This window comes from Larus michahellis, chromosome 7 (assembly GCF_964199755.1).
Source record: "Larus michahellis chromosome 7, bLarMic1.1, whole genome shotgun sequence".
NCBI classification, from domain to species: Eukaryota; Metazoa; Chordata; class Aves; order Charadriiformes; family Laridae; genus Larus; species Larus michahellis.
Genome location: NC_133902.1, coordinates 2747230 through 2769657, shown reverse-complemented (window position 1 = coordinate 2769657; position 22428 = coordinate 2747230). Strand labels below are relative to the sequence as shown.

The 22428-nt window shown below is 44.8% G+C and overlaps 2 protein-coding genes across 7 annotated transcripts in view; one reads left to right on the top strand and one right to left on the bottom strand.

Annotated features, from left to right (window-relative positions):
- Positions 1-209: 209 nt before the first annotated feature.
- Positions 210-15980, top strand: LIG3 (DNA ligase 3). 3 transcript variants are annotated; one of them, XM_074596193.1, is made up of 21 exons: positions 239-389; positions 1075-1174; positions 1271-1652; positions 2142-2279; positions 3239-3436; positions 3873-4024; positions 4764-4930; positions 5598-5675; positions 5792-5960; positions 6629-6784; positions 7254-7385; positions 8157-8236; positions 8695-8782; positions 9752-9829; positions 10104-10227; positions 10526-10668; positions 11525-11599; positions 12205-12351; positions 13429-13603; positions 14513-14604; positions 15430-15980. In XM_074596193.1, the coding sequence occupies exons 2-21, from the start codon at positions 1094-1096 to the stop codon at positions 15664-15666; spliced, it is 2892 nt and encodes a 963-aa protein (XP_074452294.1). In that variant the 5' UTR covers positions 239-389; positions 1075-1093; the 3' UTR covers positions 15667-15980. The 3 variants fall into 3 exon arrangements, with proteins under 3 accessions (XP_074452295.1, XP_074452294.1, XP_074452293.1); XM_074596194.1 differs by lacking the exon at positions 1075-1174 and having other exon boundaries at positions 210-389; XM_074596192.1 differs by having other exon boundaries at positions 1075-1652.
- An 832-nt stretch (positions 15981-16812) lies between these two features.
- Positions 16813-22428, bottom strand: part of RFFL (ring finger and FYVE like domain containing E3 ubiquitin protein ligase) — a 33370-nt gene continuing 27754 nt past the window's right edge. For 3 of the 4 annotated variants that reach the window (XM_074596197.1, XM_074596196.1, XM_074596195.1), the window contains 4 exons: positions 21602-21685; positions 21013-21220; positions 19787-19810; positions 16813-19508 (listed from right to left, as the gene is read on the bottom strand). In XM_074596197.1, coding sequence (XP_074452298.1) covers positions 19327-19508; positions 19787-19810; positions 21013-21220; positions 21602-21685 — 498 coding nt within the window. In that variant the 3' untranslated portion in view covers positions 16813-19326. The remainder of the gene's footprint in view (positions 19509-19786; positions 19811-21012; positions 21221-21601; positions 21686-22428) is intronic. The other variant, XM_074596198.1, reaches the window with a different exon arrangement.

The following is a 22428-nucleotide window of genomic DNA, read 5'->3' as shown; positions in this document are numbered from 1 at the left end:
TGGAGGCGGGGAGGAGGCCACCCCCTCAGACCGGGATACGCACGGCACAGCGCTACCGGACAACGGCCCACGGCCACGGGTGACGCTACGTCGCCTCAGCCGCGCGCAAGGCGGGAAGACGCTCGCGCACGCCCGCGTGCGGCGGGGCGGGGCCTGCTGGCGGAGGGGCGCGGCGAGCGCCGCGCGGGAGGCGGGGCCAATTGGGCGCCACTCTCGGGCGGAAGAGGCGGGGCGCGTCGCGGTGCGCGTGCGGAGGGCCCTACGGAAGCCCGCGGGGCCGCCGGTACAGGCACGGCGGTGGCGGCGGCTCTGGCCTAGGGCGAGGGCTGGAGGAGGTGGCGCCCGCCGGACGGGGGTGAGGGCGGGATGGCGGCGCCTTGAGGATCTCGGTGAGCCCTTCCCCTCGGCGGTGGGCAGGGCGGGGGCGGTGGGAGACGGCGGTTGGGCCGGCGCGGGCAGGGCGGGAAAGCGGCCTTAGGGCGGGCTGAGGTGGGCCGGGGCTCCTGTGTGAGGGGAGAAGGGGCTGGGGGGCTTGAGGACGAGGAGAGGGCTGGGCTACGGGTATATGGAGGATCGGGGCCTGTGGGGCAGGCTCAGGGGGCGATGGAGGCCCTTGAGGGGGGAGTCGGTCTCTTCTCCCAAGGAACAAGCGATAGGACAAGAGGAAACGGCCTCAAGTTGTGCATGGGGAGGTTTAGAATGGATATTAGGAAAAATTTTTTCACTGAAAGGGTTGTCGAGCGTTGGAAGAGGCTGCCCAGGGCAGTGGTGGAGTTGCCATCCCTGGAGGGATTTAACAGACGGGCAGACGTGGTGCTGAGGGACACGGGGTAGTGGTGGCTTTGGCAGTGTCAGTTAATGGTTGGACTCGATGATCTTAAAAGTTCCTTCCAATTTAGATGATTCTGTGATTGTATGACAACTGGGTCTCAGATGGGGAGACAGCTGTGGGGCAGGCCTGAGAGAGAGGGGTGAGGACTGAGGGCTCTGAGAGGCTCCGCATCCCACACCAGGCATAAAGCACAGGGCCCACAGGCGGCCAGGGTGGCTCAGTGTCTCTTCTCTCGCTTGCAGCATGCACGGAGAAGGCTAGATGCCCACAGGCAGCAGGACACTCTCACAAGCTGCCCGAGCACTCAGCAGGGGCACAGGACTATTCTCCCCCCATACACAGGTCTCCTTGCCAAGACCCTACCTTTGCTGCCTTGGCCTCCCTGGGGCCAGCCCCAATTACTGGTACCAGCTGCTGTTACGGCGTGTATCTCTCCAGTCCACAGGCGGAAACCAAGGTGGTGGTGCTGGGATTTTCCACTTCTCCGTGCTTTTGAACGCTTGGCTTCGCCAAGCTTGCACAGCTGCAGAGGACATGGCAGAACAGAGATACTGCGTAGACTATGCCAAGCGTGGCACAGCAGGCTGCAAGAAGTGCAAGGAGAAGATCGTGAAAGGAATGGTGCGCATTGGAAAGATTGTTCCCAATCCTTTCACGGAGTCTGGTGGGGACATGAAGGAGTGGTACCATGTGAAGTGCATGTTTGAGAAGTTAGATAAGGCCAGGGCCACCACCAAGAAAATCGAAGACATCACAGACTTGGAAGGATGGGAAGAGCTACAAGATGCGGAGAAAGACTTAATCAACAAGCACATCTCAGGTGAGACACAAGACAGCACCTGGGGCCCTTTTCTACTTTACTTATTTTCAAGATAAGCCACTGATTGTCACACAGCCATGCCTTTACTGCGAAATCCTCACTGATGTATTAGTATCAGCTAGTGACAAAGTGGGTAGCGTTGCTCAAATCTGTGTCTCAGCTCTATAGGAAAGAGAAGAAGTAGTCACTTCTACAATAGCACTTCTTAATTCATTTGTCACAACTGATTATGGAGAAGGTCTAGGTGATTTAATTCACGTGCAGACCTGGGCAGATAAATCCCAGGAGGAAGCATCAGTTATTTTCCATTTTCACCTTTTTTTCCATGATCTTTACTAAATTATGTAGTCTTTTAACTTCTGATATCTGAAAAATGTTCCTTAATTTTTTTCCTCCGCCCCCAGTTCTGTTAAGTGTATCTTAACATAATATGTTGAGGAATGTATGTGATTATTTCTGACTGCTGGTTTGAACCTTGCTGTTTTACAGAAGCTAATTCCAAGGCTGCAAGTACACCGAAGAAAAAAGTGATAGTCCAAGCTAAACTCACTGCCACAGGACAACTAACTACAAAAGATCCGTTAGCTCTCATCACTCCATCACCAAAGAAGTTCTCTGGCTTCACAGGTAGGACTAAAGAAACTGATTCTGGCAAACTCTTCTCTTCTAATACAACATCAGAGGTGTCAAAACTTGGCTCAGATCAGTATTTTTTTATCTTCAGAAGATGGTTTAGTTTTAATTGCTTTTTTTTAAATCTGGTTTGCCAAAAACTGTTAGTGCTGTCTTAAGCTGTTGGTCTTGAAAGAAGTGATGTTTGAGTTTCTAGTGTTCCCGAGGAAGCAAAGTTTATGCAGTAACCCACATTTGTCAGGCTGGCTCTACTGCTGCCTTAGTCCATTGGCCAATTTTAATCAAACTGTGAAGGTATAGAGTAACGATATCCCATGTGGAGGTCAAAAATCTGTAAAAAAACCTGGCAGTGAGGGATTCCCGGTTGCAGTGTTCATGGAAGGGAAAACGGTTAGTCCTCATCAGCTTGTCCTGAGAAAGAGCCGCCAGCAGGACAGTCAGCGTGTGGGCTCTGACTGACCTGACACAGACCTGTAGCTCTGAACCACCCAGAGCACATGCACAGACAAAGAGATGAGAATGTGTAGGGATGTTAATATTATGAGAGAAGTGGGGATGGGGATGTTTTTCCCCCATCTTAAAAATGACCTTAGGAAAACATCTTGCTGTGAACGGCAAAGGCCTACAAAGTAGAAATAAAACAGAAGCATCTGCCAGCAGGAATTCCTTTTCACCAAGGTTTAATCATATTTGTCTGGTAGAATTAAGGTCCAGAAAATTCTGCCGTACTGGAAAGAGCAAAACTAATGAAAAAATAGTTTAGAATTTTTTTAATGGTAATTAAAACTTAAAGTCACAAATTTTGGCATAGCACACATCATTATCCAGTTCTGAAGCTTTGCCAGCATACTGGGATTGTTCTTTTCAGCTTGCCAAGCAGAGGTAGCGTCAACTTCAAAAGCTGCACCATATTGTACTTGTTAAAAAAGCAATTTCTTATGTCCTTGATGCAGCAAAGCCAAAGAATTCAGAAGATGTCTCTGCAAACTCTGACCACAAGTCTAGCCTATCTGCAAAAAAATGTGATCCGAAACATAAAGACTGCTTGCTGCGAGAGTTCAGGAAGCTTTGTGCCATGGTTGCGGAAAAGCCCAGCTATAACGTGAAAACGCAAATCATCCAGGATTTTCTGAAGAAGGGATCTGGAGGAGGTATGATTCCTGCTTCGCATTCTCATCATATGAAAGCCCTCTCAAAAACACATCAAAGTAGTATTTCAAAAGCAAGGGTGAAATAAAATGTGATTGCTGTGTGCTGTGATGATTTCTGAACTATGGAGATAATGTTTGCAAAGCGAGCTGTTTATTTAAATAACAAATTCAGGTAAGAATATCTTAGTCTGGGATTGTGGGGAATGCTTGTAGGTGCCACCAGCCTTAGTGCTGAGATTAGATTTGGAGGACGATTGTGGGTGTTTGCCCTAAGAAATCTCCCTTCCTGTGAAGCAGAGCAGCATGGTGGAAAGAGGAAGCCCCAGCTGCGGGTTTTTTTTTCCCCCCAGGGTCGCGCTAATGGGCACAAACAGCCAGAGCCGGTACGTGAAAATAAATTGTGATACTTTCTAATGGTCTGTGCTTTTTTTTCCAGATGGTTTTCATGGTGATGTATACCTGACCATTAAGCTGCTCTTACCAGGCGTCATTAAAATTGTTTACAACTTGAACGATAAGCAGATCGTAAAGCTGTTTAGTAGGATTTTTAACTGCAACCAAGAAGAAATGATCCGGGACCTGGAGCAGGTGAGCACAGACAGCAGTTGTCTTAATTTCTGCTGTTCAGTCCCTGGGTATGGAAATTCTGTAAATTTGTTTTTCTTTACTCCTATTTGAAAGAGTGTTAGCTTGACTTTTAGAATGGGAGTTGGTGATTTTTTTTTTATTTTTTTATTCTTTTTTACTTTAGCAGTTCTTATAGCGCTCCTGCCATCTGGAACCTTTAGAAAACAATGTTTGAACAGAAAGCAAGATATGAATTCACCTGCAAAACTTGTGCACTTGGCAGGTGCTCACATGTGTGCATTTAATTCCTGTGCATAGGAGTTGATAATTGGCGGTGCACACTTCTGATTCATAGCAAGATGGAACAAACAGGTGAATTAGATAACGAAGCTAATTCTTTCACCTCTGTTTATTGCCTTGGTATATACTGCTGTTTAGTGATGTCACTAGACTGTTTCAGATCCTTGGATTTACAAGTGGATTCATCCTGAGGAAATAAAGGGTCTGTGATGCTGCAGCAGTGAAAAATGGAGCAATGAGATGATATTGGTACTCTTACCTTTTTTTGCAAATGAACCCTCTGAGAAGCTTTATTCTCTGTGGCAGCTTTTTTCTTATGTTTGATTCCAATTTCTTTATGCAATCCCAGCATAGTTCCTGTACTTAATCCTATTTATTGGAACCATGTTGAATCCCCAGCGGCATCCCCATTCTCTAGCCATTGCTCTGATCCACACCTGTATTTTGTTTTTGGAGACAGGGAGATGTTTCCGAGACCATACGCCTCTTCTTTGAACAGAGCAAGTCTTGTCCTCCAGCAGCCAAAAGTCTCCTGACCATCCAAGAGGTAGATGAATTCCTAATCCAGCTATCAAAGCTGACTAAGGAAGATGACCAGCAAAGTGTGCTGCAACATATCACTCGCAGGTAAGGAAAGCAATCGGCCTCCGAAAGTTTACCCTGAAACTAGGAGTTGTTATCTATATATCACAAGCTGGAATAGGTGAAAAACTAATCGTAAGCCACAGAGACTAAACTTAACGTCTGTAAGCCGCTATTAGTGGTTTGATTAAGACACCTTGATTGCTGACTAGCAATGGAGAACATGTATGGCTCTTGTTCATGACTGAGAATTTCATCCCTGCCTGTCAAGACGCTTCAGTCAGTACTAAGCAAGTGGCTTACAGAAGTACCTTAATGGTACTTATCTGTTAATTAAGTTACTGTTCTTGGGTATGGTGGGAAAAGTCTGTGAGCCATTTGGAAATGTTGAGGACTCTTGATCTGGCTCAGTTTCTGTTGATCTGAGGCTGAGGATGTTACTATCATCTACTCTTGATGCGTTAAGTGAATTTTGGAAGGTATATCGACACTGAGGCAGAATTCATATTGGCATTCAAACATAGAGATGCTAAAAAGCTTTTTGGATATTCTCTTGTGCCTCTGAGATGTCACTAGTAACACGTGTCCTAATTTGAGTTTAAACCGTACAGAAGGGGAGGACCTTTTTTTGGAGGCCTGGATCAGTTTTTTTTCATCTGGAAAGTAGTTCAGTTAAATGTCTACCATTTCTGAATCTTCTCTCGCGCTTCAGGTGTACGGGCAATGACCTGAAATGCATCATCAGGCTAATTAAGCATGACTTGAAAATGAACGCTGGAGCAAAGCATGTGTAAGTCTTGTCTTTCATTGTGAGACAAAACCTGAAGTGGGCATTAGCCTCATAAGCCAGGAGCAGCAGACCTTGAGGTTGATCCATGTTTCCTTCCTCTCCTCAATTTGTTGAAGGCTGGATGCTTTGGATCCCAATGCTTACGAGGCGTTCAAAGCATCACGCAACCTCCAGGATGTGGTAGAGCGAGTCCTGAAGAACCAGCAGGAGGCCGAGAAGATGCCAGGTCTGAAGCGAACCCTCAGTGTGCAGGCCTCCCTGATGACCCCCGTTCAGCCCATGCTGGTAATGTTGGCTCCCCTGCAGCAGTAACCTTCAGCCGAGCAAGAGTTCTCATATGTACCGTCAGAGACCCTCACCTTTAAGAATCAGTAGACAGAGAAGTGACTGCATGTAGTATAAGCTAATAGAGTGTGCAGAGCTGATTTTTATGTTTAGTGCCATTTTAGAAAGTGTTTTCTACCAAGAGGCCAGCATTGAATGTACTCAGTGCTTGCACCATCAGTGCTGCTCCAGAAGCTAAAATCTTGACTTGCTTTCAGTCCAGAAGTGACTTGTTTGCTGTCATTCCAGAAGCTGATCCTTTCTCTGTAAATGGCATAAGCTTTCCATTGGATTAGAGATTCAAATAAGTTTTGGGTTTTCTTTGAACTCATCAGAGTTAAATATTTACTTCTGAGCTAAGCGTATTCCTGCAAAAGGCACAGTACTTGCACCTTTAAGTTTTTGGAGGAGATAAGCACTGAAAAGCTGTAATTATGTGGACATATGCAGATGATTGTAAGTAAACGAGTAATTAAGAAAAGGAAAACTTGGACTGGGTATCAGAGACCCTGGACAAAAAGATCTATAAAGCAATTGATAGTTCATTCATGAACTTAGGTAAGCTTAGCTTTATTTTTAAATATTTCATCTGAGTGTGTTTGGAACTTACCTCTCTCCACTTTTCTAAGGCTGAAGCCTGCAAGTCCATTGAGTATGCCATGAAGAAGTGCCCAAATGGCATGTATGCAGAGATCAAATATGATGGCGAGCGGGTGCAGGTCCATAAAAACGGAGATCATTTTAACTACTTCAGCAGAAGCCTCAAACCTGTTCTTCCACATAAAGTAAGCACCTATAAACTCTCTGTTGTGCCAGCTCCTCTATAAACACGACTGAATTTCACAACAGTTTCTGTAGGCAGGGGGAAGATACCTTCTGTTGTAGACTTTTTTCTAATTTATGTAGGTACCTGGAACCTAGAAACGCAACACTTATTAGAATTGTAAACAATTAGTTTTGGTGGACATCAAGACCTTGAAACTGAAGTTACGCTACCTGCCTTAGAATTCTCTTTATGCACTGCTTTTTGTGAAGCTTGATGCCAGTTGCATGACGGACTTAGTTATATTTGTTCAAGACACGCTTTTCTATTTGTAGAATGTGCTGTCTGTAGCACAGCAGAAAGTAAAGCTAGTGCAGATATGCCTACGCATGTCTCAGACACGCTTCTGGAGACAGCATCTGCATTGGAGTGAGTCCCTCTCTTCAGACAGTAGATGTATTTTTCTTTTTTTCTTTTTTTTTCCCCCCAAGGTAGCTCATTTTAAGGACTTCATCCCCCAGGCTTTCCCTGGTGGGCAAAGTATGATCCTGGATTCAGAAGTTCTTCTGATTGACAACAAAACTGGCAAGCCACTTCCTTTTGGGACTCTTGGTGTGCACAAGGTAAAAAAAGAAAAAAAAATATTAAGAAATCCTTTGTTGTGCTTGGAGGAGCTGTTATTCTGCTGACTTTAAAGCACCAGTGTGCGACCTGTTGTAACAGGCTAATTTAAGAGATCTGGTGCTTGCTAGAGCATTTGGGGAAAAAATAAGCCCGAGAAGGCTGATATTAATGAAAAGGTACTGCTCTAGTGCAGTAGATTTGGTATTAACCTGATCTCGCTTAGCAGGACAGTAAGAAAACTTCAGCTCTAGATAGATATTAAAAAAACTCTTGGAAAATTTTGCAATTCTGTTATTGCTTATCATTTTTTGAGCAATGTATGGTGGACTAGAAGACCCCAATGATGCAGAGAGTATTTAGTCCATATGAATATTATGTAGTGCTTATGTCTAGACTAAGTGGTGGTGAGGAAGAGGACAGTAAAATGAAAATTAACCTGTAAGTGCTTTAACTTAAAGTAGCCATTAATCTGAAGTCTCTGGAACGCTTGCTGTAGCAGTAGTGGCGGATGTTACTTTGGCCGAAGTCATTAATATTTGTGACGTTATTTCCCTGGAAGTTAACATGTTATATCTTCTTAGTTTGTGCTTTGACACATTCAGTCTAAATCTTAATTCTCAGAATACTTTTAGAAGAGGCCTAAGCTTATTATAACTAAAATATTATGGAGATAAAAGTACATCCTTTTGTTTCTTTTATTTTTCTAAAACTCCATATCGCTGGCTGCTACGACTGCAGATTTCTTTTAATCAGTCTTCATTGTCTTTCAGAAAGCTGCTTTCCAAGACGCCAACGTTTGCTTGTTTGTGTTTGACTGCATCTATTTCAATGACATCAGCCTGATGGACAGGTACGTGTCTGGCATAATGCGAGAGTAGCCTGACTGGTCTCCCAGCATGAACTTGCTGGAATAGGCTCCCAGAGCAGAGGGAGCAGTGCACATTGGCTGTTACGACTGGCCGTTTGCCCCTGTAAAATCAAGACAGCACGGGGAAAATCCTTGCTGTGCTAAGGAGTTTCACTGTGGAGCTCCATTTTGCTCTGCAGTTCCAAAATATTGGGATTAACTGCATTTCAACTGAACTGAGCATTGTTCAGTGCCCAGCTTATATCCTCTTGTATCTTCTGAAACCAAATGCACTCTTAATGTAAAATTGCTACTTAATAACTTATTTCCCGGAGGAAAGTAAGAATTGATTGCCCTTTCTTGAACTCTGTAGGATAAATCATTTAATTATTTAAATAGCTTTTCTCAATGTTCATGTTCAAATTGCTTGCTTGTCCTTAATTATCCGTACCCTGGTTTAGGCCTCTGTGTGAACGTCGTAAGTTTCTCCATGATAACATGGTTGAAATCCCCAACCGCATCCTCTTCTCGGAGATGAAGCACGTCACAGTGAGTTCAACGTTAAAATAGCACGCGTGGTGATCTCCTAGATTGCACTCCGGAGACTTCAGTGCTCCTTTACCGCGTGGCCTTTTTTATGATTGAGGCTGCAGATCTGGCAATTCCCTGCCTGTCAAAACGATTCTCCTTCTGGTCTGCGTGCAAGACTTCTTGAGCTAGTGTTGTTCAAGAGGGCCGTGCCTCTGCTCCCATCTTGTCTCGGCTACACTCACTTTAGTAGAGTCTTAACTTGCACATCCTTTTTTTTTGGCTTCTTAATGACTTTGTAGCCATTGTAACTTTGACGTTGTTAGGAGCAGCCTAAAGCCTGGTGTAACTTAGTCTGTGTAATGCTGACCTGTGTAGAGGAGACCGAAGTGTGATTGAAGGGAGCTAGACTGCTTCCAGTTCCCAAACCGGCAACTTGAAGTGCCGCGCAGCCCCAGGTACATCCTGAGTGCTAAAAACTGCATTCAGACAGCAGCACACTTGTTTTTTCCTTGGATTGTTATGCACAAGCCCTGTGTCCTGTTACTTTTCCCCACTGCTGCTGATTTCTGTAGCAGCTTGGTTTTGGTGGAGAATGCTTGGACATTCGGAGAAAGCATTTTGGGAAGAAGAAAAGGGCATAGGTCCCAAAGCAGTTGGACAGAGGAGCTGCTGGCGCTGCTGGCTGAGGAAAATCTGATCTTGTACGTATGGGACATACTCAGGACACAATCAGAGCGGCTACCTCATCTCTGAGGAGTATTTTTTAACAAACAAACCCTTCTCTTCTCGGGACATATTCCCAGTTTAGTCACAGGATGTGCAGCAAAGAGAACAAATATGGTAGTCTCCTTGGAAAACTATCTTAGGAAATTACCATTCATCTCTCTGCAGTCGCTTTGGGTTTAGTGCATCACTGCTACAAATAGAAGTCTGAAGACCACAGCCCTTCGACAGTCTTGAGCTAACCGTGATTCCTTTCCTTTTCAGAAAGCTTCAGATCTGGCAGATATGATCACCCGAGTCATCCGTGAGGGACTGGAAGGACTGGTGTTGAAAGACATAAAGGCAGGTTCACAGTTACTTTTCACTGGTGCATGCTGGGAATTGGGGAATAACAACAGACAGAGGTCTGCGGATGAAGCACATGAGGCTGAGCATCCTTCAAACATCTCTGGGTTCTTGTCGATGCCGACATCCAATCCAAACTGCTCCTTGTATATCTGAGCACTGCTGTGCTCTTGTACCACTAAGCCGGATAAAAGCAAGGGCTTTTTGAGGGGGTGGCTGTCCACCAGATGATCTCCTTTCTGACTGGGGGTTCTTGCCTTGTTTTGCACAGGGTAATTATGAACCAGGAAAACGACACTGGCTGAAAGTGAAAAAGGACTACTTAAACGAGGGTGCAATGGCTGACACAGCAGACCTGGTGGTGCTGGGAGCTTTCTATGGACAAGGCAGTAAAGGTAAGTAAGTCTCTGGTGTTGCCTTCAGTCAGAGATCTGTCAGTTCAGAAGACTCAAGCTTTTCCCCATTCCTGGCCTCCTGTAGCATTTGTTCTCCTACCGGAATGAGACTGGCTGTAGCAGTGACCCGCTTTAGGTCTTGGGCTGGGCTCTCGGGCAGTGTAGAGGCTTGCGCTGCACCCCAGGCAGCTCTGTGTGTGGGAGCTGATGCTGTGAAGCCATCACAAGCCCAAAGCCCTGTGATTGCTGAAGGTGGAAAAGGGTTTTGGTTCATTACTTTGCTTCTCCCCTCCTGCAGGTGGGATGATGTCCATCTTCCTCATGGGTTGCTACGATCCCAAGAGTGAGAAGTGGTGCACTGTGACCAAGTGTTCTGGTGGCCATGATGATGCCACCTTGGCGCGTCTGCAAACAGAGCTGGATATGGTGAAGATCAGCAAGGTGAGAGGGGCTCTGGCATGGAGGCAATCAAGGGAATGCTCAGCAAAGGGCTTTGGTAGAACCTGCTTCCTGCTGAACTACAGCTGAGGTGGTGGCTAAATGCAGAATTGAAGTGCTCTACTGGGAATGAATAGAGACTCAATTAGAGTTAAAGCAGATAAACTGCTCTGACGCAAATGAGATACAGGTGCAGCCAGCTCCTGAGATGAGGCACTGCCTGAGATCTGGACTCAGACACTGAGTGGGAAGCCAGGCACCATCTGTTTCCTGCTAAGACAAAAGTTTTATTGGGAAGAGCAGAGCAAGTACCATTTTTCTGGCACGCTGCGATTAGTGAAGACAGTCACTAGATGGGGCTGCGGGTGAGAAATGCTCAACTCGGACTGTTTCCTTGTGGCTAGATAACATGATGTAGTGGAGGCAAGACCTTTTGTGTGTGATGTGTTTAGGTGAGGAATCTTAACTTTTCAAGGCTTGACAAATAAACAGAGAGCTGAATTTCAATATTTACTTGACATCCTGAAGACCATTTGCATCAAGGTTATAGAATCTTTAAAAAACGGGTAGTTTTATGTGAATCACAATTGGAGCAACGATGTTATTGTTTTACATGTAGAATGACAGCAATTGAGAGCTGTGCTACAGATAATTTTTGTGATCCTCTCGATAACAGAAACTGCTGCAGATCAGCGCACCTTGCACTGCAGGCTAAAGCACGTTTCATTCCATACAAAGGCAATGTAATACCTATAAGCTAAACTACTTCTAGATTATCTTTCTGCAACTTCTTTTGTAGAAATAGGTTCATATATGATCATAAGGGCTATCATTTTGGTTTTGTGCTTTTAATTAATAGGATCCTAGTAAAATTCCAAGGTGGCTGAAAATTAACAAAATCTACTACCCAGACTTCATTGTCCCGGATCCAAAGGTAAGTGCTGTCATCGTCATTTAACTATGTTTTCCAGCCCCGATATAGCAATCTACTATACTTCATTTGAGTGTACAGATTGTCTCTGTTACAAGGTTAGTTTTCATACGTGGAACAGGAAATTAAGCACAAGTTTTTATCTCTGAATCTTGCAGGTGCATTTGAGGCTAAGAGCTTCATGAAGAAATCACACCTGCAGCACTTCTGGGAAGTATTCTTGTGCATTAAATCCCTTCCAGAAGTGAACTTACTTTAAATTTGAGGCATGAAAAATCTGACTTAAAACAGCTGAAGCACAACTGTAACCCAGAAGTTGCTATCGTTTTATGAAATTTATCAGTATCTTTGTGCCATGTATATGTTAGAAAAAGGTGATATTTAGAAATTGGCATTATGTATTAGTTGAGGATCTCTGACTTGCTGAAGTAAAAATTAGATGTTTTTCTAATAAATGTGACCAAGAAAGGTCAGTTTGTGCATATGGAACTCCGTGTGCTGGGCTGGGGAGGGGGGGGTGTTGCAGAAGTAGAGGAACATAAATATATTAGAGTTGGTTCCTGAGACAAGACAGGAATGTGACGTGTCTTCCTCAATACTGTGTTTAGAAAGCCCCAGTGTGGGAGATCACAGGGGCTGAATTCTCTAAAGCCGAAGCCCACACTGCAGATGGGATCTCCATCCGCTTCCCTCGCTGCACCCGCATTCGAGATGACAAAGACTGGAAGACAGCCACCAACCTCCAGCAGCTTAAGGTGAATTAACGCAGTATGTCTGCAGCACGTTCAAGAATAAGTTCTGACAACAGTCTGTATTTAAAAAGACAAATTCTGATCGCAGGGTGTGTAGCGAAGATACCCGCTGACTGGTACCTATGATGGCATGTTACATTTTCCATTTATTCTAGGCTCAGGCTGCTTGCTGGATTATTTTGATGTGAATCTTATTCTTTTGTGGGGCCTCTCGAGTCTCTTGAGCTGTTGTGTTGTGCACTTTCAGGAAAGTCTGTGCTGGCAGCTAGTTGTATCAGCTCTTGTAACAGCCTTCGCGGTGAGGAATTTCCTTCCTGAAAGAGGTGACCTCTGTTCTCTTAAATGTTTATGGTCATTCGGTCTCCCATTAATTGCTGAGATTAGGGGAGGCATCTGGGAAGTGACTGAGCGCAGCCTGTCCCGGTTCTGGGACACGGGGGCCAAATGGCAGTCAGCCAGGACCCCTGGGGCTGCACCCACCCCACACAGTTTCTACGCCTCCTTTAGTGATAGAAAGCGGTTGGCTTGCTGCCATCCCCAGCAGTAAGTCAGCTGTTGATGAGCTCTGTTCTCAGTCTAGTTACTGTCATTTGGGCTGTCTTCACGCTGCCTACAGGGATACTGGCAGCAGATGTAAATGCTCGTTACGGCATCGAAGCAAGGAGTGATTCAGCCCACCTGCTGTCCAGCAGCCTTTCTGGCTCCCGGTGCAGGTAGGGGAAAGAAAGGTAAAGTACCCTCTTCAGACAGACTATTCCACGAGCGAGCAATGGGTATTGTTCGTTTTTCAGGCCAGGGAGCCAGGCTCTGAAGAGTTTGTCTGTCGTGCTCTGTGGTACATCATGTAAATATGGCTTTTGTTTCCTCCCTGTATGGCTTCCCTTAATGCCAAGCAGCTGGGTGTAATGCAGAGAGCTTGATCAAAGTTGACAGGAAAATGGCTACAAAAAGGTGCAGGAAGAAAAAGCATATGAGCAAACACTTCAGGGGAGAAACAAGAGCAGACCATATATTACAGCTCATTCTAGTATTGGAAGCTTCACTGTGGCTAAAGGCAATGCTTTGTTTCTGGTGGGACAGGAGCTGTACCAGCTCTCCAAAGAGAAGGCTGATTTCAGCGTCGCTGCTGGGGAGGAAGATGAGTCCACGGCTGGCAGCAGTGGAGAGAACGAGGGAAACTCCAGGTCTTCCACACCACACAGCGCTATTAAATCTCCCCCAAGCAAGTCACCTGCAAAAGCCCAGAAGCCAGAAGGTAAGATGGTGCTTTCCAGGGAGAGGAGCCTTAGGGTGTGTCCTCTGCATTTGGGGGGTAGGTCAGCTTTGGATCTTTGCCTTCCATCAGATGCTCGAAGGTCCCGTGGCAGCTTTCACGTGCACATCAGGGTTAATGGGCAAAGCTGTTTAGACTCTTTGTTTGGCCTATGTTGGCCATGGATTGACCAGTCACAGCTCTGAGGTGTGCTGGGATTGAGAAAAGACGGAGACAGCGCTGATGATGCTGGTTAGGTTGGTGCTTGGGCATTTAGACTATAAAAGCTCTCAGAGATTTTATGCTGCGTAGATCAGGTATCTTGAACCTAGCAGAGTCTCAGTTACTGTTATTACCAAAACTACTTTGGAGTGATTTCTCTGGGCCTACAATCCCTTTTAATCTTATTAGATAAAGGTCCTTAGCAGTACATACAAGACTGGTCAGAACAGCAAACCTGCTGCTTCCATTCCTGCAGATCACATGCCCTTTGGTTAGACTTTTTTTGGCCATGAACCAGTATTTGATTTTACTTGGATGAAATTCATGCATATAAATAGAGCACCTGGATGGAGGGGATTTCCAGGTAGTAAATTGCAAAGCTGTGAAATGAGTTTGCTTCACCAGCACTTTGTCACTGGGGAATAACGTGAAGCAAATTTCTGAGCAGTCTCAAAAAGGGAGTGGGGTGGCGGCAAGGAGGGAATTTGAACAGCAACATCCTGGAGATGAGGCAGGAAGACGCTCTGGGCCATTTGCAGTAGAAAAATTTGTCTTACTAACTCATGGGTTTTCTAGAAACGGTAAGGGAAACGACTTTCCCCTTTTACTATCTTCAATCGTTTCCCCCAATTTAATACACAACCAGTATCTGGACAGAGAGCACAAATTGAGACAAGTTTTTGGTTTTAGAGAGCAAAGCAGTCGTTGGATCCCCTCAAAAATCAGAGGAGAAACGAGGGGAGAAGAGAAAAGCATCTGAGATGGAGGACAATGGAAAAAAGGTACGGAGAGCTGGGGCGGGAGGAAGCTGAGGCAGTTTCAACTGTCTGTTCACGTTCACCCTCCATCTGGAGAGCCTTTGAAATCTCCCTATAGCAGCACCCTAAATTAAAATGAAATGTAAAGGCAGAAACAGCAGCAACAAGCCCCCTTGTAAAGGAAGCAGATGGCTGCAGCTCTTCTTGCCTGTCTGCACAGCTGACATAACTGGGTTTGTCACGCTGAAGGCCAATACTCCGTTCACCCACCACCAGTGTCCTGCTCCACAAAGTGCTGTGATTGCTGCGCAGCTCCTCTTCCCGACTGCTGCGTATGGAAGAGTTGGGAGCTGTAAAGGGAGAGAACTGTCCTTTCTAGCCCATTAGGCAGCAAATTGTAGGAGTGGATTAAGAATCACTGAGCTATAGTTTCCTGATAAGCCTGGAGTAGCTATTTTGATGTAAACAGCAAGCCCTGTCCCAGGGCGGTTATGTTCTATTTTACCTAAGAAGCATCAGCTTGTAAAGGCAGAGACATTAAGATCATGTTTACTGGACCTCATCAGCATCACCACGAAGGGGAATAATGAGGTAATAATTCCCCTTAGCTAGGGAAGCACCGCTTAGCTGTAACATCTGGCTTCCAGAGGAACTGTATGCGTGTTGCTCTTGTGTATGATTTAATGGCGGTCCAAAGAGCAATTTACAGTTATTAGGCATGGGATTAGAATGATAACCTTGGGAACGGTGAACGGACTCGTTCATGCCTCAAAGAATTTAGTGTAATTTCCAGACCAACCTAATGTCTTTAACCAACCTGTGCTTCTCATCCTCTTTCACAAAATGCAGACGCTGCTGGACATATTCACTGGTGTGAAGCTGTACCTATCGCCCTCTGTGAAGGACTTTGACAAAATCCGGCGGTACTTTATAGCATATGATGGGGATCTTGTGCCAGAGTTTGACACAGCCTCCGCAACGCATGTTATAGGGGAGGACATTGATGAGAATCCTGGTGCTAAGCGCGTGTCTCCCAACTGGATCTGGGAATGCATCCGGAAACGGAGACTGGTGGCCCCATGCTAGGAATATGGGGCAGCTGACCGGTCTTGACACAGGAATTCCCTGAAGAGAACTAGGTAGGTGGGAGAAATGGTGAGATTCCTCTGTGGAGATATGGATAGAAATAAAATCCCAAGTCCATCGGAGGTAGTTAGAAAGATCCATAGCAACCATGCGGAATGAATTAAAACAAGTCTCTGAAGAAACGTCAGTGCTGAATCCATTTTTCTGCCCATAATGTAGACCATGGCACTTATGTAGGTGCTGGTTTATTCTCCTTGGGTTTTTAAAGTTTGGGTATTTTTATAGATAAAGAAATAAAACTGAAGCAGTTTCTCCTTTGCTGTCAGGACTTATTTTCCAAAGGTTATTCTTTGCCTGGGCAGGAAACCAGACCACCAAATAGGTGAAACTACTGCCTGTAGTTTCAGGACAGTTTTGCTGCATGGCTACAATTTACGTGAAGGACACGCATCCTACTGTTTGACTTTTCTTTCCTGTCTTCTAACATACAGCACAGCTCTGTATCCAGCAGCAGTTCACACCTCTGCTGGAGGTTTCACATGAAAACTCGGACACCAAATAAGCTTCTATTACAGCAACTGCTGTAGCATTATCCAAGCATCCTCTTGGAGCATTTGTTTTATGGGATACGTTGCTCATGTGTTCTGCTGTTCATGTTTCAACAAGTAAAAGCTGAGAAAGGAACTCCACCAGCTGGAGCTTTTAGGATAGTTGAGACACCTCATTATCTGAAGCTGTTCAAAACTATTGCAAGTACTTGAGTATTAATGAAATAAGGAAGATAGATAGGTTTTAGAAATAGGGCTTTGTTTTAACTTACGTACATTGGCATTTGCAAGATAGTTTTGCTGAATAACTGCATGGGTACATGATGAAAAGTGAGCTGGCCGCTTTACTGCTTCCCTTAGTCTCAAGGGGACAGAGTCATATTGTAAATTTGTAATATCCACAATGATAAGATTGTACTGCTAAAACGTTATGTGTTTTCAGTTAACTTTTTCCCTTCAACCTCTTCTGTACTTGTACCCCACCCTCTCATGATATTTAAGCCCTGGGTACCCCAAGCCTTTCCTGGATGAAGTTCAGAAGTAGCTGTAGGATCTCTGCTTTCTCTGAGCCTGTCGGCAACGGAGTCAGAAAACAAGGTTAACTGAATCACATTTCAACTTTATTATAAAATTATAAACCAAACTTCTGTACCAAAACTAGTAAGTTTTAACCATTATAGTACCAAGAGGATTTAATAGAGAATAACATGCCATTTCAAGTAGAATATTAACTTTTAAAATATTTAAGTTATGTACAGTGTACATAAAGCACATAAATATTTCTGTTTCTTTTATTAGTTCAGATCACTATATTCCTTTGGATCATTAATTAGTTTCCTCCAGATTTTGATTTTTTCCTTTAAAAATAATCATATCCATAGTAGAGAATCCGTTTTTGCAAGGGAAACACTGTAGTCAAGAGAAAAAAAAAAGAGAAAAAAAGAGCCTTCCCTTCAGAAAGCACATTTCTGAGTCCTGTGGTGGGTACATCTTCTCATTCCTAACATTTCAGGCATTGATCTGCAACTGATTTATCTGCTGTAGAAAATCAGCCTACTCTCTACAAGTAAAAGTACATCTGTCCACAGGGGAATAATCTCCTTCCTGTTAAATTCCCCCAGCCCTGAGTTTATTGAAAAATATGACAACATGAATTTTCACAGTGAATTTACTAAATGAGGCTGTTCAACACTTTGTATGGGTATTCTTGTACCTCTTAAAGAGGTCCCTGGGAACCTCTTGAAGAGTAAATACAGTTACTGCTTACCTGCAATTTTTATTTAACACGGTGCACTGAATTGTACCAGCACTCTTCTCATGCTGCGTTAGAGAACAACCCGAACAGGGAAAGAGGTAAAACTCAGAAGTTTTAGTTCAATAAACCTCAGCAGCTGCTGCATTTTTATGGCGTTGAGAGACCACCTCAATAGTGCAGAGGTTCTGCTGCCTACTGCCTGACAGATTTCTTCATCTTAAGTGCTTTTTTCATTCCAGCTTGCAGAGACGAACCTCCCCCCTCCATGGCAGTTGAGGAGCTGCTACTCACGCACTACTCCATGTCAAAGATTACAGAATTTTAATTTGCTGTTAAGATACATTACCATGTATTGCAAAAGCAGATGACTTTGGTGTCCATTTCTGTAACTGCGCTTCCACTACTCCTGAAGCTGTAAATGAACACTTGGGTTTTTATGCTGTTCCTCTGCTGGCAGCTGTGCAGAGATTCAGTTTGACCACTAAGTGATCACCCCTGATAAAGGGGAAAGCTAGACAGGAAAAAACCTGCAGCAGAAGGTACTCAGCTTTACAAATGAAGTACAGTCCCACAGTGGCTGCAAACTTAAGGCATCAAGATTCTGACCAGCCCAACGGACTGAATTCTAGGAGGCCACTGAGGGAAAAATACACCTTACAATTTTCTCCAACAAGGCTTCCAAATGAGGACAGCTGTAAGGGCTTGCAATTGTCATGTCTCAGACCACAGAATCTCTTATCCACTCTCTCACGTAGAAAGAGCACAAAATAAATTTTGTGCTTTTGATAAGCAGCCGGAGCGTAACAGGACTGTGAAGTTGAGCAAAGGGGAGGGTAAGAGGGAAGCTGATTAGCACACAGAAGCACCTGCAGTGATGGTCACTCACCTTGTTGATTCAAGGGAGACAAAGTTTGCTTTCTTTCATGTCTCCCCTCTAAAAAGAGAAAGTCACCTGTACTTAAATATGATTGTGTAGCAATGGAATCCTTACTACTCTTTAGCTGTTCGTTTTCCACGCTAAACCCTTTAAAAGGCTCAAGCCTTAGATTCGTAGCTCCTTAATCAAGTGAAGTCAGTTCAGTTTGAAAACGATGCTGGCATATACTGTAAGGAAGCCTTTGAAGTCAAAGGAATCAACAACTGTCAGACTAGAAATCTCCCTCTCGCTGGCGTGTAAACAGAAGACCACCACCACACAAGGTAAGGCGCTGTATTTCAGAGTCTCACTCCCTTTACATTTTTCAATAATACGAAGTCCATCTCCAAATAAAATTATACATTTTTCCACAATTGCACTAGCCTAGAATTACGCTTATTCTGCAAATGGAAATCAGAGGCAGTCTGCCTGTCCTGCAAGCATAAGAATTTAACATTAAATTAAAAAAAAAAATAACAAGCACAGTAAAACTGTGATCTTTGAAAAGAAAGTTGTTCCTGGTGTATAGCCTAAGCAGCAAAACAAATGTCACCTTTTGAGACCCCAGTCCACTTTTTTATTATTATTATTATTCAGGCAAAAATACAAAGCCTCTGGATCTGGTCTTTGTGGTGGAAAGCCAAGCATCCATCTGTCCCCCACACCAATGGATACAGTTCTAGGCAGTAGGTTGTTAAAGATTTCTGTGTCTGCTGCTGGCAGTAAGCTCCAAGGAGTCCAGGCACTGTGGTGTAAAGCACGATAGTGGGAAGAGCACAGCCAGGCATGGCTTGAGTAAGAACAATTTTCCCCAGGCTTCATCCTTCCCCAGCTTCCAATGGGGTTCATATGCTAATTTCTGACCTAACTATTCGTAGCGATTTTGACCGTTCCTCTAACAGCAGATGAGGCTTTAAGGCACCAGTCTTCCTCACACACACTTAGGACTTAAAGACGTGGACAGCCCGTATCACGTACTGCCGGCAGATGGGACATTCGCTCATCCGCTTCCCACACTTGGTGCAAGTGACCATGTGGCCGCATTCCAGCAGGACACAGTCGATGGGTGCGTCCATGCAGATTTTGCAGAGGTTTTCCTCCGCGCCAGGGAGCCCGGCACCACCTGAGCAAAAAGGAGACCACGGTTTGCATGAGAGAAAGAAAGGTACATCCTTTTTGTGCAATCTGAGAGTTGTCTTTATCGAAGGGCTTCCCAAAGCACGCTGGAGGTCTGGAAAAAATTTCCCCTCTTGTCTACACTACCGTGGATAGATCTGTTCCGTCTGGCAAACAGCAGAACGTTTTAGCTTTTACACAGTATTTTCTATGTCATGAAAACAGAAATACCACTGAGATTCTTAGCGATGAGACGACTGAAGGAACATTAAGAATGTCACTTACCAGTTTGATCGTCAGTGTCAGAAACTGCAACATAAGAAAAGAAAGTTATTTGGTGAGAATAAGAGAAGCTGGAAAAAAATTCTACTCGAGCGGTCCTATTAAGCAGGAGATGAAAGCCCTGAAGGGAGGTTACTAAAACAAAACTGCTTTTTGCTGATCCCCATGCAGAGGTTCAGGCTGATTCTCTGGTCAGGATAGAAACTCTCCGTTACTGAGCTTCCACAATAGTCAACGCTTCACAAAGATAAGCAACGAACTGAAGCGATTTCTCAATTTCTATGACGGTCCTGGAATGTACGCGATGTTTGGCTTCCTAGAACTACAATTTCAGTAGCCCCTTGTGACAGTTTCTTTGGCGTTACACAATCTCACTGATACTCTTGAGCACAGCGGAGACACATGCACGGGCAACAGTAATTAAGAGAAAAAGGGTAAATTCTGTTAAAAGCACAAGATACAATGAAAGAAGATTATAAACCCAAAGCAGTTGTCTTAAATCTTTTCTTATTCATAGAGGAGAAGGTGTAGAGAGATGTGTTTAAGAAAACAATTTACAAGTATATGTGTTTTTAAACTAATCATCTAGAATTGCGAACTGGCACCTGAAAGTCAAGCCAGATACATTCTCTCTGCACCTCTGTCACACCACTGTCCCCTCATCAGGAGCGGGTAGCACACAGGAGGAACACTCTTGGGATCAAGAGGACAGAGTCAAACCACAGATAACCACAACTCTTCAGCCGTGGCAGCCACTGTCACTGAGCACGTGCCCACTCTGAATTGCCCGGCTGCTTCTTGGTAGCATTTTCCTGCTAGGGCAGGGCATTTTCCTGCTCACTTTGCCAGCTGCCATGAGTCAACAGATAAGAGCTCACCCCAGCGCTGACAGTCATCTGTCTACAGTCACGCATCAGCTGTTCTGAGGGCGATGCAGTGACCAGCGTGATGCGCCACAGCTATACCCAACCCCGAGATGACAGGCGCACAGTTCTCATTTGTTGCTGCTACAGGGAAGTCACTCTCCAGAGCTTCCACAACACTCTCCTCTTAGACAACGACAAGTAGCGGTGAATAATGTTTAGCTGCTTTCACCCTAACGTGCATAACGCCCTCCATTCTCCCCACTTGCAAGAAACAGAAACGTGAAAGAAGTTCTATTTCCTTCTGCAACTGTCCATAAGAAGGGAAAACCTGGAAAACAGGCACACGTTTGCCAAGTTTCTTACCTAGATGCTGAAGGTCTTTCTCTTTATAAAGACGAGTCACTCTCTCTAGCAGCTCCCACTTTTCACAGCAGCCTTTGTAGTTGACAAAGTTGCGAGCAAGAATTTCCTTCAGCTGTCGCACAGAGAGCGCATTGATGTCTCCGATGCTTCTTAGATCAGAGAGAGAAGCCTTCCTCCCCGGCACCAGGTTGTCTTCTGAGTCAGTAGACTGAAAGGGAACACAGATGGAATAGTTCTTGCCCTCAGCACTTAGCACTTTGATTTAAATCAACTTTCAATATGCGCACTAGCGGGAATTCACGTTTGGATGTACATATAACTCCCATTACTCCGTGAATTCCTCCATCTATCAGAAACACAAGTCCTAGGATGGAAATAAATAATTTTTATTATTATAGTGTCCAAGTGACACCAGTTCTTTCTGTATGCGGAGGACAAGATGATGCCAAAGAAAGGGGTTGCTTGGGTCTGCCAGTGGTCAGTCTGAACTACTGGTTAGCCACCCACCTCTCTGCAGTCACGACTCTGGTAGCAAACACAGCCTAGAAAACCTGGTAATCCTTGTCATCTAATTCCAGGACACACAAACCTGTGTCTCCTCCTCCGTTGGTGCTTCTGCTGCATTCTCAACTCCTGTCATACCAACTTGGCTTGGAGGCACGTAACCGTTTGCCTAGAAGAGGAAATAAAGCTTTCACCACCAGCGTTATCTCTGTGTGTCCAAAGGGAAATAAGCTCGATAATTAGCGTAACTGCAAACCCTGCCCACTGGAAGGACAATCTGCAGCACATGGTAAAAGTGAGCACACTCGCAGAAGGTATTTCCTGTGCAGCACTTACGAAAACAAATAAACTTGAAACAGGTAAAACTTTTTGAAACTGCGGTGCAGCATCCGACCTTTTGAAGCCCTGCTTTATTTAAACCCCAATCGAGTACTGGTACAGACAGATGCCACATGATGTTCTTGTGAGGCTGGATCATGTGGAGACCAAATTTATATGCACAAACACATATGTATATGCAATCCTTCACCGCAGTGGCTGCAATGTGTGACATTGTGTGGAATCACAGCTCTGATGGCACGTGGGGTATCAGTGCAAGGCTCTGTGTAAGACTCCTCTGTAACACAGCTCAAAGGCTACAGGCCATATTCAACGCAACGGTACAGAAGCACCCCCTCAGGTGGGTTCTGGACTGGACAAATAGGTGATACTAAATGAAGGAGCGGCAGCAACAAAGCTGGAGAATGAGAAGGGGCACTTTGTGCTTTGTGCACTTAATAAAATGAAAGTAACTGGAGTGTAACTCTAGCTGACGGGGCCTCAGCAGCTATCATTCCCTCCTGGGGTTTCCCTACTGACAAAGGGGACTGTAACGTTACCACCCTACTTATCTAAGCGGTGACTTGTTAATAT

What these genes read in the sequence shown, in the direction of transcription:
- LIG3 (XM_074596192.1), top strand. Translation starts at nt 1,094, where the DNA reads ATGCCCACAGGCAGCAGGACACTCTCACAAGCTGCCCGAGCACTCAGC. An exon ending in AACCTGTTCTTCCACATAAA is followed by an intron (nt 6,785 to 7,253) that starts GTAAGCACCTAT and finishes TTTCCCCCCAAG; the next exon opens with GTAGCTCATTTTAAGGACTT. An exon ending in CGGAGATGAAGCACGTCACA is followed by an intron (nt 8,783 to 9,751) that starts GTGAGTTCAACG and finishes TTTCCTTTTCAG; the next exon opens with AAAGCTTCAGATCTGGCAGA.